The sequence below is a fragment of the Chelonoidis abingdonii genome, chromosome 3, assembly GCF_003597395.2.
Source record: "Chelonoidis abingdonii isolate Lonesome George chromosome 3, CheloAbing_2.0, whole genome shotgun sequence".
Lineage (NCBI taxonomy): Eukaryota > Metazoa > Chordata > Testudines > Testudinidae > Chelonoidis > Chelonoidis abingdonii.
Genome location: NC_133771.1, coordinates 38,516,312 through 38,542,536, shown reverse-complemented (window position 1 = coordinate 38,542,536; position 26,225 = coordinate 38,516,312). Strand labels below are relative to the sequence as shown.

The window sequence follows — 26,225 nt, the reverse complement described above, 5'->3', positions numbered from 1 at the left end:
GATTTCAAGAGCAGTGTCAAATTGTTTTTCCCCACTCAACCTTCTGAACACACTCGCACCCACCCCACCCTCCAGTACATTATTCTAATGGATAACTTCCTCTTCTGAAGTCAGAACCACCTCTTTTACATTCCCCTCCCCACCCCTTTTACAAGATGATTTCATTCTCTTGATTTTGCTAATTTTAAGAGATGGTTCTTAAGGTGCCCCTGTCAGGGAAAAAGGGTTAGACCTTGGTCCTGCCAAGTACTGAGCACTGTTGTAAGATACTAAGCATGCTCAACTCCCACTGACTTCCATAGGAGTTGGGGATGTTTAGCATGTTGCAGGAGAACTGAGCACTTTGCAGGATTGAGCCCATAACCAATTTTACACTGAGCACATACATCTTCAATCAATGTAGTTGTTGTTGTATTGCCGTTGATACAGTGCATATTCCTTAACTGTGTTTTGATTAAATGCTTATTTTTTGTCTCATAACAATAGTGCACTCTGCAAACAGAAATAATTAACACCTGGAATGTAATCTTTTTAACAAGCACCTACCAATCTTTGCAGATTTTGGTGGGAAAACAGTCATGTTTTCACAGAAACGCAAAGGCATGAACTAAGAAAACATTCTTTGTCCCGTATAATCTGCGATAACACAGGCCTCTCAGAAGTGCCACCTGATGCCTTTCAATTTGGGAAGTTTCCTCAAGATTTTGAGTCATGTGACAATATACCAGGAATAAATTTAGAAGTGTGGCAGGAAAGCAATCAGCAAGGTAATCTGAGAATTAAGTATTTTTATTAAATGGGTTGGAAGAATGGTCCAGTCATTACAGAGTTGCCCAGAACTTGGGAGACATGAGTTCAAGTGCCTGCTCTAACGCAGATGTCCTGTGACGTTAGGTAAATCACTTGATCTCACTATACCTCAATTCTCCATTTGTAAAATAATGGTACTTCCGTACTACACTGGTTGTTTTGAAGTGAGGCACTGCAATAATAAGGGCCACATAAGTACCATAGATAGGTAATAATTGTACAGTACTCACTATTAAAAAGTCAACATCTAACAAGAATTACCACATACGGATATCCTAAATACTGCACTTAGGCCCTTAAAAGCTCCTGCTTAACTTGAGGCACATGAGTAGTCCCACTGAAGTCAACATAGGGTAGACATGGAGAGTGATGTGCGAGAGATAAAACTAGTAAAGCTGAAATGTATCTTTAACTCATAATGTGTCCTTTTTATATTTCTAGAGGAAACATGTGGATTCCCAAAGGGAGTAGCAAATGGAAACTTTGTAAATTGCTCAGAATTTGGAAAATCCATGGTGATTTACTCATGTCAACATGGGTACCAACTCCAAGGAGAAGAACAATTAACCTGTACAAGCAGAGGATGGAATTTTCAACCACCAGTTTGTATAGGTACCTATATTCACACATCTGACTTTTTAATGACCAAGACTAATACGATTTACCAAAAAAAATTATTATTTCCTGTTAAAAAATAAACTATTTCAAAATTCCTTTCCCTTTCCATGTTCTGGCAGCCACAGAAGCTGTTGTATATGATGAAAAGATAGCTAACCTTCTGAGGAGGTATTGATGGGACTCCACAGCTACTTCACACTTCCCTTCCCAGCTGCAGAATCTCAGAGTCTTCCAGTCCTGATCCAGCAATTGGGTTTATGCAAGTGATACCAAGGGAAACCAACCAGTAAAACATGAACTATCATACTAGCATGAAGCTCTGTTGCTCCCAGTGGGCCATTCTTCCTGGTGTCCACCAGAAAGAATTTCCTTGTATAAAAGTCCTTGGTCTATAACAAACCGGGATCGGTTAGAAGAGCTGAGAGGCAGTGGGTTGCTCCGTGCCGCCACCCAAGCTTTCTGAAGGCTGTCATCTGCTTCCTGCTCAGTCTGGAACTGTTCCCTTGAGGCGCCCTTTGATATTTAATTAAACCAAACAAAAGCACTTTATTACCTGTGTTGTTGCTGGGTACTTGACCATTGGATTTATTGCTTAAAATAGACCCTAATGTCCCTTAATCTTCCTTGCTTAATATGCAACTCCAAGCAGCAAAAAAAATAGATTCTCTCGGCTACTTTTAACCAAACCCTTTCTCTCTGCTTAAAAGCCTACAGAGAAAAGAAAGCAATATTCCTACTGGCTTCTGGTTTCATCTTTCCCACGTCACTGCCCACCATGTATATACCTTTCCCAAATCTGCGACCTAGGTCCAATCCGTGCTTAAGAACCTCAACTTAATTACCGCTTGATCTTATCTCGCTGCCACCATCCAAATTTGCCGGTGGCCCTCTGTCCCCCAAACTTCTGGAGACCCCAAGACCAGAAGCTGGAGTCTTACGGCAGAAATACCCACTCCTCCCCCCCCTCTCCCACCCAGACTTTCCTCTCTGGGCTACTTGGAGATTGATATCTCACATCACAACCGAAGAAGCTGTCCCCTCTCTTCCACAAGAGACAAACCTCAACACAAGGAAACAGAGATGATTCTATCTCTCTTCCCCCTCCCACAATTCCTGGTGCTGCTGAGTTTCCGAGAGAAAATTCAAAACAGACTTAAAAGAAAACTTTTATATAAAAAAAAAGAAAAGAATAGATAACTCTGTAAGATGACAATACACAGGGCTATTGCTTAAAGAAATAAGAAATTCAGCCTGATTCCCAAGATACCAATTTAACATTCCAGCAACTCCACACACATGTACAAACATAACATACTTGCTTTCTTGCTAAACCTTGGGAACGAAGAGGTAGAAGGAACTTGGAGATAGGAAAAAAAGACTCTCTCTACCGAGAGAAAACAACAGACAGACAAGACAAACACCCAGAAGTCCCTCCCTCACTTTGAAAAATTGGTTCCTGATGGCTCCTGGTTCAGGTGTTGGTTCCCATTTATTCAACCCTTTAAGTAAAAGACATAACCATTATCTATCTGTTTATGAAAACCTGTCCATTCCCCAGCTGCAAATCTCGGACTCTTCCGGTCCTGATACCAGCAATGGTTTTGCAGTGATCAGGGAAACCAACCAGATAAAAATGAACTATCCAACAGCATGAAATCTGTTCTCCGTGGGAATCTCTAGGAAAAAGTGAGAGGTACATTTCCTACTTCCGACAGCCAGAATCATAACAGCTATGGACTGTTCCAGGCAGTTTTCTGATGCTGTTTCAGTGGACTCTCTCGTCTACATGACTAGTACAGCACCAGCAGCCCATGCATCCAGCCAGTAAGAGAAGCAAGAGCTACCAAAAAAAACAAGGAATTTTGATCTTAAAACAAAAAGGCAAAATATTTTTGTTTTAATAATAATAAGCCCCCAACAGGTTTACTGAAGTGCTATAACTATTGGAACTTGAAACATACAGCTGATTGAAAAATGGCAAAGACATTTTTTCTTGTTCATTCAGCAATTTTAATGAATGTTTATTAAAATTTTCAGGGGCTGGCTTTTGTTTATCTATCTTCTTCTTCCCATTTCTTCCCTTTTCCTCTTCCACCCCTTTTTTCTTTGGGGCAGGGGAGGAAACAGGGAGAGACAGAAAGAGAAAAGAGGGAGTATTGCAAATATTGTATTAATGGAATTTCACTATATATGAGTTTACTTTATGCAGGATTCCACACCCTCTGTGTGCTCATCTTTGTGAATTTATATAGATTCAAATGGTTCAGACTTCATGAGAACACTCAAGAAAATGAACCCTGAAAAAGGGCATATTTAGGAATACTTCATGGACGATGGCAAATTAATTTGAATGCAAGTGCTGATCTTCAATAAGTCTGTTTATCAGCATGTCTATGGAAGTGGAATAAAAAGCTTTTTACTTTAATTGTATACCATATATATAAAAATCAAATTAAATTTGAAGCTTTCTCCTTTATTCAAATCCTACTTATCCTCTGAGTTCCACCCACATAAATACCGTATAAAAAAATAAAGCTGTTAAATGAATTATAATAATTTTTTTCAATAGATTAATGTTCTGGCAGCAAACTGAATAAATAAATTACATGAATGACTCATTTCTTGTCCTAGTTTTTGTTAATATGTTAAGTAAAGTCAACAAAAGGCTGTATATCTGCTATAGGAAAACAAGCAGTATAATAAACACTGCATTTATTAACAGAAAACCATCAAAACCCAGATGCTGCTTGAGTTTTACAGTAGGAAGCTCTTACTTTGTTATATGCCTGTCTGGGCAGTGTTTTTCCCAGTCTTTAAACATAGTACTGTAAATTAAGAATACATCAAGTAATTAAATCAGGAAGGAATTTCTGAAGATGGTTTCAAAATTACACATGTTTTTGTAGGAAAAGAAGGGTCTAATGACAAGAGTGTATGGCTGGTGGCACTGTATCCTAGGGGAAGGTTCACAAGAAAATTGAAAGCACCAAGAAGATCTGTGGTGAATGTGTGTGTGCGTGCAAGATTATCTAGTGTTATGCATGGTGCTTTCAGAAATTCAATAACTTGCTGTTTATAACTTGGAAATGACTATAGCTTAACTTTTAGTAAACCACCACAGATTATTTGATGGCTGCACTATTTACTCTATTCTCTGTCTCACTCTCTTTTTTTTTTGGTCATTTCCAGCAGTAAAAAGTTACACATAATTGCTCAGCAATTTTGCCCACATATAAGAAAGGAGTAATATTGACATTATTGATATATATTTTATTTTTAGTGCACAAATATCCTTCTCTTTGGAATACCTGTTACAGACAGTTGGTGTGTACAAGAATGTAGTGAACAAGGCTCTTAGTTTCTGACTCTCTGTTATCAATGTGTTTCCACTTTATAGATATCAATGAATGTGAAAACCAAATTAATCCATCGTGCCATACATCTGCTAAATGCATTAACACCATAGGCGGCTACCAGTGTGCCTGCACAGATCCTTACGAACTGGCAGAAGATGGAAGAACATGCTTGGGTAATGTAATGATCCTTCCATCCATTAAAACTATTCCAGTGGTCTGAGTGTGCAAATTGTAAACCTGGGGTCAAAAATGATTTGTTATATAAAATATGTTCTTAACAGACTAAATAATATATATTATATATAATTTCACACACACACACACACACACAGAATTTAAACAATCAGACCTATAAAGATACAGTCAGATTTTGTCAGGCAAAGTCAGAGTATTGAATATATACATACAGCAATCACCCTTCAAATCTGCAGCCTAAACCTCAGCATTCTCACTATTCCTTTGTTATGCCCCAAGATAGTATTTGACTCACTACCTACCTGAATCAGATACTGCATATGGAATACTGATATTACTGAGGTAACAATGACAAGTCATCAAAGTTAAAGTGGAAAGTTTTTAAGAGCAACATGAAGCTTTAGAATACACAAACTTCCCTTTAAGAGAAAAGATGCAGTAGTAATCATAATTATCTATGGGCTGTAGCAAAATGCTTGCACTTATTAAGTTGTTCAGCGAATGGAAGCTTGAATAAATGCCTCTATGTTCTAGATTTCTCTTGGTCAGTGTTTAGAAAACACACTCAAAGTGTTAGGTGATTTTCCCTCATTGTTTGAGCAAAATTCAGGATGCTAACTCCCTCTTCTAACCTGAGCTGTGGAGAGAGATAAGCAAAGAAAGCTTCAAGCTTTTCACAGGGAGAATACCTCATAGAGCTGATAGAGAGGTTCAATAGATTCACAGATTTTAAAGCCAGAAATGACCATTATGATTAGTCTGATTTCTGACATAAACAGGCTGTACAATAGTCAATCTCCATACAGTCTTTATAGCCTATTCAATCCTAGACCTCTATGCTCATACAAATGACATGAGTAGTTTATGTGATTTACCCACCTATGTATTGAGTTGAGGCCATTAAACCATTTCCTATTGGCAAATGAGATGAGCTCAGTTTAGCCTTGCTGATGCATAAGGGTGTGAATTGCTAACCCTGTTCCAGTGAGGAGACCTGCATCTCCATCATTGCATTGCCATCTTCCCCTAGAGTTTCTGCTGGGGAAGGTAGATTTGAAGCTAGAGATCCATATAATCCCTGCTGGCAAACTGTGCTCCCTGGATGCACGGAATTAGCATACCCTGCTGCATGTGAGCCAGTGATACTCACTTTTGGAGCTGCACTGGCTGACCAAGTGCCCCTCACCAGATGACTTGTACTTCCACAACTGTTCCACCCTTCTGGCAGAATCCTGTGATGGACAAGAGCTGTGGTGTACTTAAAAGGGCAGCATACTTAAAGTGGGGACAGCATATTTAAAAGGGCAAGGCGCATCTCTGTATCTGTCACACACACATGGTGCGTGTCTCTGTCTCTCTCACACACATACACTGTCTTTCACACTCACCTCCCAATGCATACTTGTATTGTTATTGTTACTTTTTGATACTTCTTTCAAAGTGTGTTATTTTAGTTTTTTGACAGGTCTATGCACTTCGTAATTTTTATTTCTCTCTTATGCTTAAATTTAATTCTTTGAGTAGTGAGTTCTAAAATACCTACTTTCTCCTGGCTAGAGTAATTATCCCTATGGTAACTTTTTAAAAGTATATATTATATCTAGGGTTTTGATTTCTATTGGTGGCGCACATCTTCACATTCCCTCGATATGGTGCACATAACAAAATTCATTCTGCACATGGATGGAAAAAATTAGAGGGAACACTGGGCAGCCCCTTGATTTTTCTTTTTAGAAATGTCTATTTGTCTAGTTTCATGGCTTGCCCACCTTTAGAGCTCAAAGATCACTGCTTCTGAGGGTGAAAGGAGAAGGATGAGTTCCCCAAAGTGCCAGCACAGCTCCAGGTTGCAGGGATAGGCAAGTAACAGGGCTAATTCACATTTACAAAATGAAACTTGGTAGTTGGTTACCCTGATTCATTGTTATGAACCTCCAAAAAAAGGGGGGGGGGGACATTCACACTCTTTTGAAGGTAAACATAATGTGATCTGTTCTTCATAACTCTCTCTATGCAGCACTCTATCTGGTTCAAAAAGTTTTCTTTTTTTAAAGCAATGGTGTATTTTGTAACATTATTGATGGCCTGTGAATCTCATTGAATGTACAGTTTTAGTCTCCCATTTCACTGCAAACCTCAATTATGAAACCCTGAAGCCAGCTGGACATTGCTTTGAATTGCACCATGAGAATGTCAGCTGATAATACCTCAGAAGAGTCATGCCATATATTGTTTCCTTGCAAACAGCAAACAACTTATTGATGATTGTCAAACTGTGGTTTGGGACTATTAATGGTTCTCAGAGATTTCCAGGTGATCTATAGAATTGCTTCTTTCATAGTGTTGAGGCATATGTCAGCCTGCAAGGAGTGACACATACTGTTGATTGTGTCACATGCAAGAACTCATACGGGGTTGTCGGATTTTTTTAACCTACAGAATTGGGAAAAAAAGACGACATTCTGTAGACTGTGCAGGTGCTTCTTGTCTGTCTTTGCTGCATGTTTCTTTAAATTCAGGCATGGGCAAATTTGTGGACAACTCCAGGTCCAGAGAGGTAAAACTAAATTTCTGATTAACCCAGACAGATTCAATCAGTAGAGTCTGCAGCAACAAGGGGAAGTTTGATACAAATATATGCAAAGTCCTAGCCCCAGGGAGAAAAAATAAACAACATAGGTACAGACAAGGGTGGGGGTATAGCCAGCCAGACATAGTCACTTGAAGTAAGTTTATTGTCATCTTCTATCTGTAACACTGTCATGCTTTACTGTGTAACCACATAATGTAGTTACCACCGGTCAGGTATAGGACTGGGAGGATAGAGAAGGGAGGGGGTACACAACAGCATATATCTTAAGAACAGGATCTGCAAAATGAAAAAAAGAATCAGTGTTCTAAAGACCTCCCATTTTTTTAACAATTATACACCTCTTAACCCACCCTTGCTAATGCATTCATCCTAACCACAGCTCAGAATGACACGACTAGACATTTCTCTTTCAAATTCCTCCTTAAATATCTTCCATGGAACCATCAAGTGGTGAAGTCCTCACCAGTAGTGTCCCCACCCCCTTGCCATTGAGCTGTTATCCAATGTGCATCTTTGTTTAACTGACTGCAGTGACCTTGGGCTTTGACTTTCATTTGTTTGTAAAGTGCATTATGTGTTTATGGTGCTGTTGAAATATAAGTTTCCAGAAGAGATAGTGTAGATGTCTCAACCCCTCACAAAGATGTGAAAATATTATTTAACTCTGTTCTGGTTTGTTGTATAATAGGATATGACAGGGTTCAGGAATCCTGTCTGCTTTCTAAGAGGTAGGGAGTGAACTGCGTCTCCAGAGGTGTGGAGCAATGAAGCAGGTTTAGGGGCTGAAGTCCCAGTCAGGAACTCAGAGGGACCCTGGGAAGCTCTATGAAAAGGCCTTGGAGGCAGAGCAATACACTCAAGGCACAGACAGACGAGGCTGTGGAAGAAACTTTCCCAATCTTGCGCTACCAAAGTAGTGTTTCCTGTGCTCTGGAGAACACAGGGACTGTTTGCTCCTGCTGCCTCCAGGACTGGGTCACCATGTGGGACAGAGGTCATGACTCCATTTCCTCTCTGTACTGGTCCATGAAGTAGGGCTGGCACGTGAGTGGAGAGTAATCTGGGTGGGTGGAACAAATTGCCAACCACATGCCCATGTGAATGGAGAACTCCTGGCTCCCATCCTGAGGCAGAACAGCTCCATGTTCCTCTATACAGGGATGTGAGATAAATGCTACAATCTAGCTCTCTGTGTATGGTGGAGCGGAGAGGGGTTTGTAATCTGAGCTCAGACCCTCTATGTCTGATTCTGTGTTTAAATTAAAAATATATATTTTGCTGAAGCCTATGAACAATGAATGTACCAGTAACCACTGGAATCCAGGGATACCAGCTCCTGTCATGGTTCAAATTTAAAGCTGTAGAAGAAAACCTAATTCGATAATACATTCCCTGGATCAGCAGGCTTATGCCCCATTTTGCTGAATAATCTGAATTGTTTTATAGTATAACTACCATAAATGCTTTTGAGATTGATTAATACCTCAGCTTCACTTTGGCCAATCAATCAGCAGCTGTTTATTCCTATTTACTATAAATCAACAGAAATTATCCTTTGGATTTAATCTGTATTGACAGACTTTTTAAGAAGAACACAATCCCTCTCCTTAAATCCAAGGATTAAACTGCAGGCATTCCACATTTGTGCTGTGATCTTCTCAGATTTCATTACCAAATTACTGTGTGGTCAGGCCAATATCTGAAAAGGAAACCTCCTAGGCACATACTGCCTTATGAATTTGTGCTAAACCCACGTTCCAGCACTGTTTTTGAAGGTATTGTGTTCCTGGAGGTCCAACCTTTTGGTGTCCATGTAAAACTAAGGTATTGATCACTTGCAGTAATTAAAGATTCTTTGACAGTTTCCACAAGGATAATGGATGTTAGCTATAGGGTCTTAGCTATACTCCTGTGTGGGTAATTACACTCTGCCTACTTATTGTTGCTCGTGCAGTTTCAACTAAGTAAAAGGTGTACAGTATTCCTGTGTATTGTTAAAGAGCTCCCTGATCCCAGAGGTAGGTTAAATTTGTAAAAGCACTTTGATATCTTTTTGAATAAAATGCAAAAAAGTACATTTGAACCATTATCATTAATTGAATTGACAATAGATTACTGTCCTCAACAGCCATCTGTGGTCAGAAAAGATCCAGTTTTTATGCAATATGCAAAAGTAATAGATTTAACCTGTGATATTTCTGTATTGCTTTTAAGTATCATCCAGATTGTTGGTTTTTTTGGTGATATTGATTTAATAATTTTTGTTAGAATGGCATTTTTTTCAAACTCCAAGCAGTTTCCTGATACATTTGTAATGAGTTTGTGAACCTGTGTGAGAATGCAACCCATCTCCTCTCTAAACTGACAAGCTGATTATCATAAATAAGCAGGTGAAATTTGAAAGTGATTGGAATTTAGGCCTTGTGCAGTTTAGAGTGATTTAAAATTGTGAGAGCACTTCACATTATTATGCGGATTTCAATCTTCTTAAAAATTTGAACAGCTCTAATAATGTTAACTATTCTGTGTTGTATATTCATATAACACCTTCGCTCCCTTTTTATGGTTAGGATTCATCATAAGACCCAATTCTTTTCTGAAGTTGGAAACATTTCTCACTCAGTCACAAACCTGTACCAGGAAGCTTGATTGGGGAAGTTAATGAGTTAAATTGTTGAAATGTTCAGCCCACACCTCTCACATTCAGAACAATGATAAATATTGTAACACTGATTTGTTGCTAATCTTTTGTTTATGAATTCTGCTTTCTCCATTGTCATGTCCTCAAATTAAGGAAGTGACTCAGTGGTATTCAGTCATCCGTTACAAAAATGATGACTAGAATAGGAGATAAAATTTTCAGAAGGTAGGAAGACACCCCTTTGAACCAATAAAAGAGAAAATGTTTAGTGGCCCATGGGTATGTCATTTAGAAGGAGATTTTCAAAGCACTAAAGGCACGTGTAACTTCTAAATCTCCTAGGTGCTTTTGAAAATCTCTCTCTAAATTGTCACTGCTACTCGTGAGAGGTATAATGTGGACTACTTTTACAAACATATATTATAATCCATGAAAACACCTCATCCATGGACTCCCCTTGTAAAAAATCATACAGTGGAAACTATGGGGGGAACATTTTAGAAGGAAAGGAGTGAAATGGAATGAAGAGAGTGCCATCCAATGAAGAATTTTGTTTAGGATAACATTTTGCCTGTTTTTTCTCTTATCCAAATATCATCTATCTGAATTAGAGATATATCCTAACGGTATATCTTTGATGACATGCAGCTAGACAGGTAATATTTTTTTCAGTATTGTGATCTAAAATTGCCAAATTTCCTATGAATTTCTAATGTGAAATTCAACTGAGTTCTGATTTCATTGTGGAAATAAATTCATAATTCCTCTGGGGTCATGAAGAAATCTCAGTAGAGCATTTCTGTGCCTTATGGGGTTTTATGCCTTACTCTGTGAAGATCTTTGATTCTGAAAAATAAGTGGGGATAATCAGTTGAATAACAGCGCCCAGTGTGACACGGCCAAAAGAGCTAATGCGATCCTGGGATGCATAAACAGGAGAATCTAAAGTAGGAGTAGAGAGGTTATTTTACCTTTGTATTTGGCATGGGTGTGGCTGTTGCTGGGCTACTGTGTCCAGTTCTGGTGCCCACAATTTAAGAAGGATGTTGATAAATTGGAGAGGGTTCAGAGAACAGTCACGAGAATGATTAAAGGATTAGAAAACTTACCTTATAGTGTTAAACTCAAGGAGCTCAATCTATTTAGCTTAACAAAGAGTAGGTTAAGGGGTGATGTGATAAGGTGTATAGACCCCCACAAGGATGAGGAATATGCGAGAGGGGCCCTGGGGACAGGGATAGTCCCACCCCTCTGGCCCTGTCAATCATGCATGAGGCCATTAAAAGGGAGGGAACTGCATTTAGTGAGGAAAGTTGAACAGACTGCGCTAAGCAGCAGAGTGCAGGAGTGATCCCTGAAGCCTCAGAGGGAACCCCTAGCCAGAAGACCATTACCATCATCCCAGCCCAGACAAGGGTAAAATGGACAGGCTGAGCCTGACTCAGAAACCCAACCAGAGAGATTAAACCAAAAACCATTATGTTGGTGCTAGATTGCTGTCAGCACTGTAGACTTGCCCCTCTACCCTCTCTTATTGCTGGGGCTACAGGGAGGTATTATTCCTGAATGTGTTGTGGTTTGTGGCTTTCATTTTGATACTCCAGCTGGAGAGACTTTAAGAAAGCCCACAAAGGGCAGAGCCATCCCCTTGCAAGTAGTAAGGAAGTGGGGCCTGTGCTGGAACCACCCAGTGTAGACAACTGGGTGTAGTAAGGTTCTCCCACCCTTGGCCGGGGAACTACCAAGGATTCTTTGACAGTTTACTTGATTACACTCCATAAGTATCTACATGGGGAACAAATATTTAATAATGGGCTCCCTAATCTAGCAGAGAAAGATATATCATGATCCAATGACTGGAAGTCAAAAGTTAGACAAATTCAGACTGGAAATGAAGTGTACATTTTTAAAGTTGGAGTAATTAACCATTGGAACAATTTACCAAGGGTCATGCTGGATTCTCCATCAGTTTTATTTTTTTCTAAAAGATATGTTCTAGGAATTATTTGGGGGAAGTTTGATGGCCTGTATTATAGATGGGGTCAGACTAGATTATCACAATTTTCCCTTCTGGTGTCAGAATCTATGAATCTAAAGCATCTGGCATGGCCCCATCAGAATCAAGATACTGGACTATATGGTCCATAAGTCTGTTTTAGTATGACATTTTCTGTATTTCTGTATATAGTTTTTAAATGGCTTTAAGCAAAGTGCTGTATATAGAATTCCTCTTTTTTTTTTTCAATTTATTAAAATGCCCAAACCTGAGTGGAGTCTTTTGAGCTCAATTATAATATAAATAATGAGAGGGGAAAATAAAATTAATTGCTCAGTACATTATTGTTCAAAAATACATAAAGAATTAGAATATCAAAGGGCCAGATCCCATCTTGTCAGCACAGTGCCCTCTTGTTCCCTCATGTCAATGCACAATACCAATGCTGCTTCTATCGGGGGAAAGCTGGTTCCGCAAAGATCCTATGTCCCTCACTAACACAAGTGGGCAAGAGTAGGTGTAACCTTGTCTCCACAACACGGTGTAGTTCCACTGGCATGTCAGATAAAGACTTGTTACCATTCACTCTCTCCTTGGAGAAGTAGGGAACAGAAGTCTGGGCTGGACTTTGCCAACCCAGTCAGAGGAGGGATCCCAGTGCCATGGGAGTTGTAGTCTAGCCCAAGAGACCAGCTTGTAGGAGATTTGCGATACCCAAAAATTTTGATGGAAAATTCCCAAACAGCTTTACTCTTGGGCTACTCCAGAGATGAGGGCTAGTTTGCAAACTGATGATCTAGCCCAAAAGTAACACAGGAAATCTCTATAATAAAGTCATAAATTATAAGGTGTAGATAATGTTACCAAAAATCAAAGTAATTACAAAACCAAATTCTAAGAATAAACTCTGCACAATACTAAAAGTTGTCCTTTGCTAATCTCTGAAGGAAAAGGACTTCTGGTGAAAATTTCCTAAATATATAAAATGTATATAACCTAATAATATAACCTACATTGTATTTTTCTTTTCCAGAGAGGCGGTAACAGTGAAAAAAAAAAAAAATCGACATTTTTTTTTTTAAACCTATACTTTGTCTTCCAGTCCACTACAGTTAGCTACTTCTATAACCCAGTCAGTATACTTCTGAAGAGTCTGTAACCAAATAAGGAGCTAACCAACAAGGCTGGTGTCATGGTATTTTTCCCCAATCTGAACCTTAGAGTCCAAAAAATTGGGGTGCCAGCATGAATTCCTCTAAGCTTAGTTACCAGCTTAGATCTGAAAGGCTGCCACCAAACAGGACTTGGAGTGCCTGATAAACTCTGGTCTCCCCAAAACCTTCCCTGGGGACCCCCAAGACCCAGACCCCCCTGGATCTTAATACAAGGAAAGTAAACTCTTTCCCTCACTAGTGCCTCTCCTAGGCTTTCCCTCCCAGGGTACCCTGGAAGATCACTGGATTCAAACTCCTGAATCTTAAAACAGGAGGGAATGTCCTTCCCTCCTGCCTCCCCCCACCCAAGGCAATACAGATCAAGCTCCGTGAATCTAAACACAGAGGAAATTCACCTTTCTCTCCCCTCCTCTCTTTCCACAAATCCTGGTGAGTACAGACTCAATACTCAGCCTTAACCAGAGGAAAAAATCATTAGGTATTAAAAGAAAGCTTTTAATAAAAGAACGAAGATAAAGATAATTACTGTAATTCAAAATGGAATAGTACAGGGTTTTTCAACTAATAGAACTGGAGAAAAGCTCCTCCAGCAGAATACAATTTAAAATACTTCCAGCCAATACACATTAAAACTCTACCAGCCAGATACACATTTGCAAATAAAGAAACCAATTAAAAGACTAAACCGCCTTTCTACTTGCACTTACTACTGAATAGAAAATTAGAGCCTGTAGTACCTCAGTCACTCCAGATCCCAGAGAGAACAACAAACAAAGAAAAAGAACACACAAACAAAGACTTCCCTCCACCTAGATTTTAAAGTATCTTGTCTCCTGATTGGTCCTCTGGTCAGGTGTTCCAGGTTCACTGTTTGTTAACCCTTTACAGGTGAAAGAGACATTAACCCTTAGCTATCTGTTTATGACAGCTGGGTAATTTTAAGGCATATCAAAAAAGACTAAAGTTGCTCATATCTCATACTTAGAAGAAAATTTGCTTTGGGAATTACTCCTAATAAACAAAATGCTCAATTTGGTAAGTTTATCTAATGTGCTATCAGATTTCTAATTAGATAACATCTAGAAGGAGATTGGTAAGAGTATTTAGCAGCTAACCATTAATACATGTCAAAGCGATTTCAGAATTATGTAAAGCTGTAGGAATTCTGAAGTGTTGTAGTAACACTGGTGTGCTCAAGTGTACTGAATCCTCTTGCAAACTGCAGTACATTCTAATATTACTCAACTCTGTGCTCTGGGGACCCGGTTTTATTGTGCCATTTTTGCAAGTAGTTCTTTTCTGTATGCTTGGCAAGCAACTACTGTTGTGGAAGATTTTCTCTTCTCAAGGGGAAGATTATATCTCCCCTACTAATCAAAGTAAACTGGACTACTTGTGGAGTAAGCTACTCTTCACTGTGAGTAAAGATGGCCCAAAGTGATTAATCTCATTGATTTTAATAGGCCCACAAGATTCTGCTCAATTTGAGTAAGGGTGGAAGAATCTGACCCTTAGGGTATGTCTACACAGCAATATAAAACAAATATTAGTAGAACTCAAGCTAGCAGACTCTGGGTTTGTTAACCTAGGGCTTGAGCATCTATACTTATTTGTATAGGAAATTGGTTAGGAATTCCAGGCTAGGAATGGTTGAACCCTTGGTCCCAAACTGAGGATCCAGCATCTACACCGCATTATGCAGACTCAAGTCCAACAGCCCATGTTCTAGACTTCCTAGTGCCCTCCCAAAATGTGGCTACTCTAGCCTTTTGTTCATGATCCAGTGTGGGGAATCTTGATTGTCCACCAAACATGCCTGGCCAGAGGACAAAGAAATTCAGCTCATGGGATTGGAGGATACTTTTAGTGGAGTCCCAGAGCATGAGTTCAGTGGGCTGCATCTACACTGCAAAGCAATAGGGTTTAAACCCTGGGTTCTGGCTTGACTCTGCTTGGATCTTCCACCCCTGTGCGGTCCTGGGCCAAACACTGGGTTAGCATGATTTGTGTGTAGATGGAAAGGGGATTAGACTTGAGCTTGCCTTTGGACCCTGGCCTTACACTGCAGAGTAGACATACCCTAAAAGCAAGTCTACACTGCAGTTCAAAAACCACAGCTGGCCCATGCCAGCTGACTTGGGCTTGTGGGACTTAGGCTAAGGTAAGGGGCTTTTTAATTGTGGTGTAGCTATACTGGCTTGGGCTGGAGCCTGGGCTCTAGGGCCCTGCAAGGTGGGAAGGTTCCCGAGCTTGGGCTGCAGCCCAAGCCTGAATGTCAACACTGCAATTAAGTAGCCCATTAGCCTGAGCCCTGCGAGCTCGAGTCAGCTGGCATGTGCCAGCTGTGGGTTTTTAATTACAGTGTAGACGTGCCCTCAGGTTCTAGAGCCTTGTTGAGTCTGGGTGGTATTACATATGGAAAGCAGCCCTTATTAATATCATATGCTTTTCATTTCCCTATAGTGCTAACAATTGCTTGTCTATTCTGTTATAAACTTTGATTTATATACAGCATATTTCCACTGCTAGTATTTAAAATCACACTATCTTATCCACCATCGCATTTAACTTCTTTCACCAGTATATCCCACACATTTCCTGGATTCGTCAGTTTAAATATTCTAGTTACTTTGCCATGAAACAGTTAAGCCATCCTGCGTTGGTTGTCATTCTTCCTCATTTTATTTTGTTTTTCTCTAATGTAGCTAATAACCATTTAACCCCACAGCAATGGTTTTGCAGTTGTATTTCTTCCATGGCTTTCCCTGGGGCCTCCATGATTACTGCTAGCAATGGGATTACACATTCTCTTTCTGGAAATTCCACTTTTGGTTCCTTTTCTTACTTGACTATTGAATTTGATTAATAGCTTTTTTATAATTTAATATTTTAACTTGTAAACAAAATATAAATTGCTTCATTGTACTATTTAATCAGTCTGTATGATACATACACAAAAAACAATTTATAGCTGAGACAAGTTTATTACAGCTCCCCATGGCTAGATCGGAGAAATACTCCTTCTCATAAAAGGGTGCTAAATTAATAATCCGGTAGACTAAATCTTTGGTGCAGAGAGAGCATGGACACTGGCAGGGCAAGCTTCTCAGTAATATTCAACTGATAAGTCTCAAGTGTCTTCTGAATGGATTGATCCTAGAGCTGAGAAGATAGTTCATTCTCAGCTATTCAAATCAGGGCTGGCTAGAAAATGTCAGTTCCGTTTCTCAAAAAATGTTAAGGTTTCAAAAATTATTTCCATTCCAATGCAGAATGAAAATGAGACTTTTTGAAATTCTTTGTGAAAAAAATACAGGAGAGTGAAAACTCATCCCAGAATAGCCAGTCGCCTTGTGGTTAGGGTGCTCATTGGGGAATTGGGAAACTCAGGTTCAAGTCCCTGCTCCAAATCAGGCCATACTAGGACTTGAACCTTGGTCTTCCATATGCAAGAGAAATACCATGACTACCAAGCAACTGGCTATTCTGGTGTAAGTCTCATTCACTCATATTTTGGTGTCAATGAACCAGCATTTGGCAATGGAAAAATACTTCACTGAAAAATTTCAACCAGCTCTAACTGAACTGTCTGAGACGGTCAACAAAGGTGAAATTTATATCAGCTGTAATGGAGTCTTTTGTGTATATAGAATCTGAACTGAGTCTGCCAACGTGTGCAGTGTACTTGTAGCCAAGTTAGTCCCAGGATACTAGATAGAGAAGGTGGGTGAGGTAATATCTTTTACTTGACCAACTTCTGTTGGTGAGAGACAAGCTATCGAGCCATACAGAGATTTTCTTCAGGTCTCTATGTGGCACAGAAGTTTGTCTTTCTCACCAACAGAAAAGCTGGTTCAATAAAAGGTATTACCTCACCTTGTCTCTCTGCCAATACACGAATGAACAGCCCTCAGATGGTAATGATTTTGATACTGCAAGGATGTTGAATTCCTTTCTCAGTGGGAGTTTTACCTAATTAAGCACTGAATAAAATCTGACCAAGGATTTCAGTATTTGACTCATTTGTTTCTCCACCTTCCCTCTGTATGCTTTGCAGTGCTTTGAATAGGGAGGGAGCAGTCCTTGTGTTCCACTGAATGCAGGAACTACCATTGTGACTTACCTAGGCGTAGGCTATGCAAGAAATGATTCATAGACTCTAGGACTGGAAGGGACCTCGAGAGGTCATCGAGTCCAGTCCCCTGCCCTCGTGGCAGGACCAAATACTGTCTAGACCTCCCTGATAGACATTTATCTAACCTACTCTTAAATATCTCCAGAGATGGAGATTCCACAACCTCCCTAGGCAATTTATTTCAGTGTTTAACTACCCTGACAGTTAGGAACTTTTTCCTAATGTCCAATCTAAATCTCCCTTGCTGCAGTTTAAGCCCATTGCTTCTTGTTCTATCATTAGAGGCTAAGGTGATGACACCCTTTGAGATACCTGAAAACTGCTATCATGTCCCTCTCAGTCTTCTCTTTTCCAAACTAAATAAATCCAATTTGGCTCCTTATGCCTTTCCTTCCAATTGTGCTCCTGTGTAAGGATGAGGTACAGAATCTGGCACTCTATTTGCTATACAAGCCTGATTTCCTATAGATTGGATAATGTGTGCATCTTAGTATTATTATTATTTATTTGTATTGCGGAAGCTCTAGCATCATTGTGCAGGCAAGAAACACATAACAAAAAGATGTTCCCTGCCCCCAAAGAATTTACAGTCTACGTAGAAGATGAGAGACGACAGGTGGAAACAACAGACAGAGGAGAGGAATCACAAAGTAACAATGAAACAGTTATGGTCTACAAGATACACAGCAGTCACATCACCACCTGCTGGTTAACCATTATTAAGTATGGAGTCATAGATTTAAGGCCAGAAGGGACCATTGTGACCATCTAATCTGACCCCCTCTATAATATAGGCCACCGAACTTCTCCAAAACAATTCCTAGGGCATATCTTTTGGAAAAACATCTAATCTTGATTTAAAAATTAAACAGTGATGGAGAATCCACCATGACCCTTGGTAGATTGTTCCAATGGTTAATTACCCTCACTGTTGAAAATATACACATTATTTACAGTCTGAATTTGTTTAGCTTCAACTTCCAGTATTTTATAGGCAGCAGTGGAGAGGCTGAAAGAAAGATTTGAAGAACAGTGTAGTGGCTTTGCAGTTCTTCCTATTTGTGGCAGAAAGTTTGAAGTTGCTTGTTGGAAAACTATTATGACTGACATGTTAATACCATTTGTTGTTTTTACTGGTGCAAATTAAATATGTTTTTTTCATGTTGCAGATTCTGGAAGGATTCCTAAAGGCTCTTTAATCTCCATCATTTTAGGAGTTACTATGGTCAGTGGTTTGGCAGTATTAAGCTGGATAGTAATTTGCCGGTGGTAAGTTTTACTTATTTTTTTCATCTGTTTTATCTAGAAAAGCAGTCATATTTTTCTTCCCTCTTGAAACTTTCCTAACTTCAGTCTTTTTCTTTCTATATAGCCAACAGGTGACAGAAAGTTTTCTATTTGTGATCCTCTGTAGTGTGTAATTCTGACTAATGTAACCATAAGATATTCAAGTCTATATTATATTTTTGTAATGAAAATATGAACAGGAATTATCCCATCTTTGGGTACTGCAAAGAACATCAGATGGAATTTCAATGATACCTAAGATTTTTCAGCTAACTAATTTATTTCAATTGAAATACTATCTCATTAGAGATAAAAGTGCTCTGAAAGATGGGGGGGAATAAAGGGTGTATTTGCAAGTGAAATATTTTTTAAAAGAAAACCACTTGCTGCTGTTTTCACTTCTCTGCTTGTGAGGGCATTGACTAAGTTTAAGAGATTGGTTCTGCAGATGACCTTTTAAGATCCTGGGTTCATAAACAGAATCCTGATCTCTGGGGGAATGAGGCTGTTGGAACCTAATGGCAAGATTTGGAGGAATAAAAGTAGTAACATGCAGCTTTAGGGCCCTGAGCCTGCTGCCGCTTGATGTCAGTGGTGCATGTCACAAACATCGTCTGATTACTCTTTCTAAAATCTCTGTGAAGTACACATTAACATCCAGATTTTCCAAATGGAAAACTAAAATACAAGAGGCCTGATTTTTAGAGCTGTCCTCCTTGCATAAATTTGTGCCCACATTTAATTGTGGATTTAATTGCTAGCATTTAGAAATAGCTCAGTTAGGAACACAATTTATCCTGCCAAAATCCCCCTTTTCAGTTGCCTTCAGGGATACTTACTTTTTTGCACGCTCACTTGCATCCTACTCTGTGTTTATTGTGTATTCTTTTAAAGTGTTGAATGGCACACCATTGCTAGAGACCATTGCTAGAGACATTGTCACAGTAAATTTTGCTCAAATTTTGGAGCTCAGGCTTAGGACCCTTTGAAAGCCATTCAATCTGAAAAAACTATCAGTGGCCACTCATGGCTTTAATTGGCTTTCATTTTTAATCTGGGCTTTAGGGCAAAGGCAGACTGCTGCATTTACTGTAATCTTGTTACCTTTCTGTGTTAAAGGCACCTAGAGCCTATATAAGACATTTCTTTAAATACTGCTATAAATCAAAGGAAGGAATAGAATGAACTTTCCTTACTTTACTGCAATAGGTATGATGCTGAAAGCACTGACTAATCACAGCAGGCTCTCCACTTGGCCAGCAGTCTCAACATTGCACCCTGTAGGGGTAGGAAATCCAGCTGACTGGGGATGAAAAGAAGTATGACATTTGACACATTTGTCAAGCCCATGGCAAAAATGCTGCCTTTGTTTAAGTTAGCAGTTTTGCCATAGGTGTCACGGGAGCCCTAGGCATTGTTATTTTCAGGTTTAGATGGGGGGAAAAAATAATCCATGACATTTGACATTTGAGATTTTTCAAGTGGGTGGGTTGATGTGCTTGTAAATAAACAGATGAATTCATGTCACTGAGAAACTTGAGAACTGCAAGCTAAACTCTGGGCTGCAAAGGAGGCTAAGGAAGAGCATCAAATCAGCAAAAAATATTAGGGTATGTGGCAGGGCAGGGGTAAAACCCCCTTTAAAGCCCTGCCAAAATGCTGGCTGCAGCCTGATCTCTGGCCAGGAGGCCAGGTGTAGAGATGCAGGCACTCAGCAGGGAGCCCAGCTGCAAGCACTAACAAGAGCTGGCTCAGAGGAACATGCTGAGCTAAGTAGTGATAGCTGGGCTGGGGCAGGAGAGGGCTATAAAAGTCCTGAGCAAATCTCAGTGGGGGAGGCTAGCTGGGGAGGAGACAGGAAGGTAGTATCTCTGTCTCCTTACCAACAAGGAAGCCTTAAGGGCCAGGAGCCCCTGGGGAGGGTCTGTGGGGGCGGGTGGAAACTGTACAAGCACTGTAAACAAAGACACTTGGGTGATCTGGCAAAGAAGGCTCTTTATTACACCAGCCTAAACACAGGGTACAGGCACAAAAGTGGGAGAGCCTGCTCTGACCTTGTGACAGGGTGATACAAGGGACCAGTATAGTGTACTTGATATTTTTATTGTTTGCATGACAAATGCCATTTTCACCATGACTACCCTATGACTTTTTTTAGAAAAATTCCAATGAAAACAAGCCTCATATGCTTATACATTTAATATTAATCACAGTCCAATGAGAATCACAGAGCTAAATCATTAATAAAACCATTTTAAACATATCTATGTGGCTTCTACTGGAAGGCTAAAGGGGCACTGAGACCTGTTTCCTGTAATTTTTTTTCCATCTCAATTTACTGGAGATATAAACTCTGCCCATTTGGCTTAATTAGTTTATATTCTTTTTCAAAACTTAATTTGGTTCTGAACTGGATGTGAGGAGTGGAGGTGCCAACATATCTGTTGAACACTGAAGCTCCTAGTGAACAACAAGAGTCCCAGATTGGACTATTGCCCTTACCATGCATAGGATCCACATCTGCTAAAAGAATGGCTTTCTGCCCACTCACAAGGTAGCAGGCCCGTTTCAGCAGAGTATAAATGGTGGATTGTATCAAAATGAAGGCCCTCTCTTAGGGTATGTCTACACTACGAAGTTAAGTCAAATTTATAGAAGTTGTTTTTTTAGAAATCGTTTTTATACAGTCGATTGTGTGTGTCCCCACACAAAATGCTCTAAGTGCATTAAGTCAGTGGACTGCATCCACAGTACTGAGATTAGTGTCGACTTCCAAAGTGTTGCACTGTGGGTAGCTGTGAGTAGCTATCCCACAGTTCCCACAGTCTCCGTCGCCCATTGAAATTCTGGATTGAGATCCTAATGCCTGATGGAGCAAAAACAGTGTCACGGGTGGTTCTGGGTACATATCGTCAGGCCCCCCTCCTCCCACCCTCCCTGTGTGAAAGCAACGGCAGACAATCGTTTCACGCCTTCTTTCCTGGATTACCTGTGCAGACGCCATACCACAGCAAGCATGGAGCCTGCTCAGCTCACAATCACCGTACGTCTCCTGAGTGCTGGCAGACGTGGGACTGCATTGCTACACAGCAGCAGCTCATTGCCTTTTGGTAGCAGACGGTGCATTATGACTGGTAGCCATCATCATCGTACTCCTGGGTGCTCTTTTAGTCGACCTCGGTGAGGTCGGTCAGGGGCGCCTGGGAAGACATGGGAGTGACTCAGCCAGGTCATCCCATTATCTGGTGAGCAGCCAGGAGATGACCATGGCTAGCAATCATAATGCAGCATTTTCTGCTGAGCACCCAGGAGATGATGATGGTAGCAGTCATACTGCACCATCTGCTGCCAGCCTAAGATGTAAAAGATAGATGGAGTGGATCAAAACAAGAAATAGACCTGATCTTTTTTTGTATTCATTTGCTCGCCCCCCCCTCCTTCCCTCCGTGAAATCAACAGCCTGCTAAACTCAGGGTTTTGAGTTCAATCCTTGAGGGAGACATTCTATATGACAGTTGTTTGTGTTTCTCCTTGATGCAAAGCCACCCCCTTTATTGATTTTAATTCCCTGTAAGCCATGTCGTCAGTCGCCCTTCCCTGTATCAGAGCAACGGCAGACAATCGTCTTGCGCCTTTTTTCAGCTCAGACATCATGGCACTGGGAACATGGAGCCTCCTTAAATCACTGTGGCAATTGTGAGCACTGTAAACACCACACACATTATCCTGCAGTATATGCGGAACCAGAACTGCCAAAGCAAAACCAGGCAAGAAGGCAATGGCAGCGTGGTGACGAGAGTGATGAGGACATAGACATGGACATTGACTTCTCAGAAAGTATGGGCCCCGGCAATGTGCACATCAGGGTGTTAATGGGGCAGGTTCATGCCATGGAATGCCAATTCTGGGCCTGGGAAACGAGCACAGACTCATGGGACCGCATAGTGTTGCAGGTCTGGAAAGGTTCCCAGTGGCTGTGAAACTTTAGCATGAGTTAGGGCACTTTCATGGAACTTTGTGACTTGCTTTTCCCTGCCCTGAAGCACCAGAATACCAAGATGAGAGCAGCCCTCACAGTTGAGAAGTGAGTGGGGATAGCCTTCTGGAAGCTTGCAATGTCAGACAGCTACCAGTCAGTCGGGCATCAATTTGGAGTGGGCAAATCTACTGTGGGGGCTGCTGTGATCCAAGCAGCCAACACAATCAAAGAGTTGCTGATATCAAGGGTAGTGACTCTGGGAAATATGCAGGCAATAGTAGATGGCTTTGCTGCAAAGGGATTCCCTAACTGTGGTGGCGCGATAGACAGAACCCATATCCCTATCTTGGCACCGGAGGACCAAGCCAGAGAACATATAAACCGAAACAGGTACTTTTCAATGCTGCTGCAAGCACTGGTGGCTCACAAGGGACGTTTCACCAAAATCAACATGGGGTGGCCGGGAAAGGTACATGACACTCGCATCTTCAGGAACTCTGGTCTGTTTCAAAAGCTGCAGCAAGGGACTTTCTTCCCAGACCAGAAAATAACCGTTGGGGATGTTGAAGCGCCTATAGTTATCCTTGGGGACCCAGCTATCCCGTAATGTCATGGCTCACAAAGCCGTACAAGGCAACCTGGACAGTAGTCAGGAGCTGTTCAACTATAGGCTGAGCAAGTCCAGAATGGTGGGAGAATGTGCATTTGGACGTTTAAAATTGCGCTGGCGCAGTTTACTGACGCGGATAGACCTCAGCAAAACCAATATTCCCATTGTTATTACTGCTTGCTGTGCGCTCCACAATATCTGTGAGAGTAAGGGGGAGATGTTTATGGCAGAGTGGGAGATTGAGGGAAATCGCCTGGCTGCTGATTACGCACAGCCAGACACCAGGGCAGTTAGCAGAGTACAGGAGGGCGTGGTGTGCATCAAAGAAGCTTTGAAAAACAGTTTCATGACTGGCCAGGGTACGGTGTGAGAGTTCTGTTTGTTTCTTCTTGATGAACCCCTCCCCGCCCTTGGTTCACTCCACTTCCCTGTAAGCTAGCCACCCTCTCCTCCCCACTTCGATCATCACTTTCAGAGGCAATAAAGTCATTGTTGCTTCACATTCATGCATTCTTTAGAAATTCATCACACAAATAGAGGTATAACTGCCATGATAACCCTGGAGGGGTGGAGGAGGAGGGAAGGACAAGGCCACACTGCACTTTAAAACTTAAAAACTTTAAAACTTATTGAATGCCAGCCTTCTGTTGCTTGGGCAATCCTCTGGGGTGGAGTGGCTGGGTGGCCAGAGGCCCTCCCACCGCATTCTTGGGCATATGGGTGAGGAGGCTATGGAAGGAGGCTTGGGGAGGAGGGCGGTTGGTTACACAGGGGCTGTAGTGGTGGTCTGTGCTTCTGCTGCCTTTCCTGCAGCTCAACCATACTCTGGAGCATATGAGTTTGATGCTCTAGCAGCCTGAGCATTGACTCCTGCCTTCTGTCAGCAAGCTGACACCACCTATCATCTTCAGCCCGCCACCTCTCCTCACGTTCATATTGTGCTTTCCTGCACTCTGACATTGTCTGCCTCCATGCATTCTGCTGTGCTCTGTCAGTGTGGAAGCACAGCACGAACTCAGAGAACATTTCATCCCGAGTGAAGTTTTTTTTCGCCTTCTAATCTTCACTAGCTTTTGGAAAGGAGAAACATATACAGCTGGTGGAGGAAAAAAAAGGGAGAGTGGTAGTTAAAAAGACACATTTTATAAAACAATGGGTGTGCTCTTTCATGGTAAACCTTGCTGTTAACGTTACATAACACATGTGCTTTCGTTACAAGGTCGCATTTTGATAGCTTCACCCCTCTCCCCACTGCGTGGCTAACAGCAGGGAACATTTCTGTTCAGCCACAAGCAAGCAGCCCAGCAGGAACAGCCGCCTCTGAATGTTCGCTTAATAAAACCACCCTATTTCAACCAGGTGACCATGAATAATAACTCCTGAGGATAACACAGAGAGATAAAGAACAGATGTTGTTTGAATGCCAGCAAACACCAGGACCATACACTGCAATGCTTTGTTCTGCAATGATTCCCGACTACGTGCTGCTGGCCAGGCATGGTAAAGTATCCTACCATGAAGGACGGAATAAGGCTGGCCTCCCCAGAAACCTTTTGCAAAGGCTTTGGGAGTACAGCCAGGAGAGCTTTATGGAGATGTCCCTGGAGGATTTCCGCTCCATCCCCAGACACATTAACAGACTTTTCCAGTAGCTGTACTGGCCAAATGCCAGGGCAAATTAATCATTAAACACGCTTGCTTTTAAACCATGTCTAATATTTACAAAGGTACACTCACCAGAGGTCCCTTCTCTGCCTGGCGGGTCCAGGAGGCAGCCTTGGGTGGGTTGGGGGGTTATTGGCTCCAGGTCCAGGGTGAGAAACAGATCCTGGCTGTTGGAGAAACCGGTTTCTCCGCTTTCTTGCTGTGAGCTATCTTCAACCTTCTCATCATCTTCCGTGTTGCATCCTACTCCATTGATGGTGTCAAAGCACAGGGTTGGGGTACTGGTGGCTGCACTCCCTAGAATGGCATGCAGCTCACCATAGAAGTGGCATGTTTGGGGCTGTGACCCGGAGTGGCTATTTGCCGCTCTTGTTTTTTGGTAGGCTTTCCTAAGCTCCTTAATTTTCTCATGGCACTGCCACGAGTCCTTGTTATAGCCTCTCTCCTTCATGCCCTTGGAGACTTTTTCAAATGTTTTGGCATTTCGTTTACTGGAACAGAGTTCAGCTAGCACGGATTCATCTCCCTATACAGTGATCAGATCCTGTACCTCCCGTTTGGTCCATGCTGGAGCTCTTTTGTGATTCTGGGACTCCATGGTCAGCTCTGCCGATGAACTCTGCATGGTCACCTGCACTGATCAGCTCACCACGCAGGCCAAACAGGAAATGAAATTCAAAAGTTCATGGGCCTTTTCCTGTCTACCTGGCCAGGGCATCTGAGTTGAGAGCGCAGTCCAGAGTGTTCACAATGGAGCATTCTGGGATAGCTCTCGGAGACCAATACCATTGAATTGCATCCACATTACTGGCAAGACCAATTTCAGCACTAATCCCCTGTCAGAGGTGGAGTAAAGAAATCAATTTAAAGAGCTCTTTAAGTCAAAAAAAGGGCTTCGTCATGTGGACGGGTCCAGGGTTAAATCGAGGTAACACTGCTAAATTCGACCTAAAATCATAGTGTAGACCAGGCCTTAGGTAAAAATCCACATTTTATACCAAAAACCCTTTCTGTGTCTTGGGCTTCTTGGGCCTTCTGCCAGCTACCCCAGTGAGTGGTACTTCTTTGGAGCAGTCTGCAATCCCAGGGGCTGCAGTAATTACCCCACTATTTTTAGTTCCTGGAGGAGCTGTGGTAACTCTCCCCCATGGAGTAGAACACAACA

General features: G+C 41.3%; 1 protein-coding gene and 1 pseudogene across 1 annotated transcript in view; one reads left to right on the top strand and one right to left on the bottom strand.

Moving 5' to 3' along the window:
* Positions 1–18,792, top strand: part of TPO (thyroid peroxidase) — a 61,165-nt gene extending 42,373 nt beyond the window's left edge. The window contains exons 10-13 of the mRNA XM_075063470.1: positions 559–767; positions 1,252–1,422; positions 4,826–4,957; positions 18,689–18,792. Coding sequence (XP_074919571.1) covers positions 559–767; positions 1,252–1,422; positions 4,826–4,957; positions 18,689–18,792 — 616 coding nt within the window. The remainder of the gene's footprint in view (positions 1–558; positions 768–1,251; positions 1,423–4,825; positions 4,958–18,688) is intronic.
* Positions 18,793–23,977: 5,185 nt separating this feature from the next.
* LOC142046473 (uncharacterized) lies at positions 23,978–25,658 on the bottom strand (annotated as a pseudogene).
* Positions 25,659–26,225: the final 567 nt, after the last annotated feature.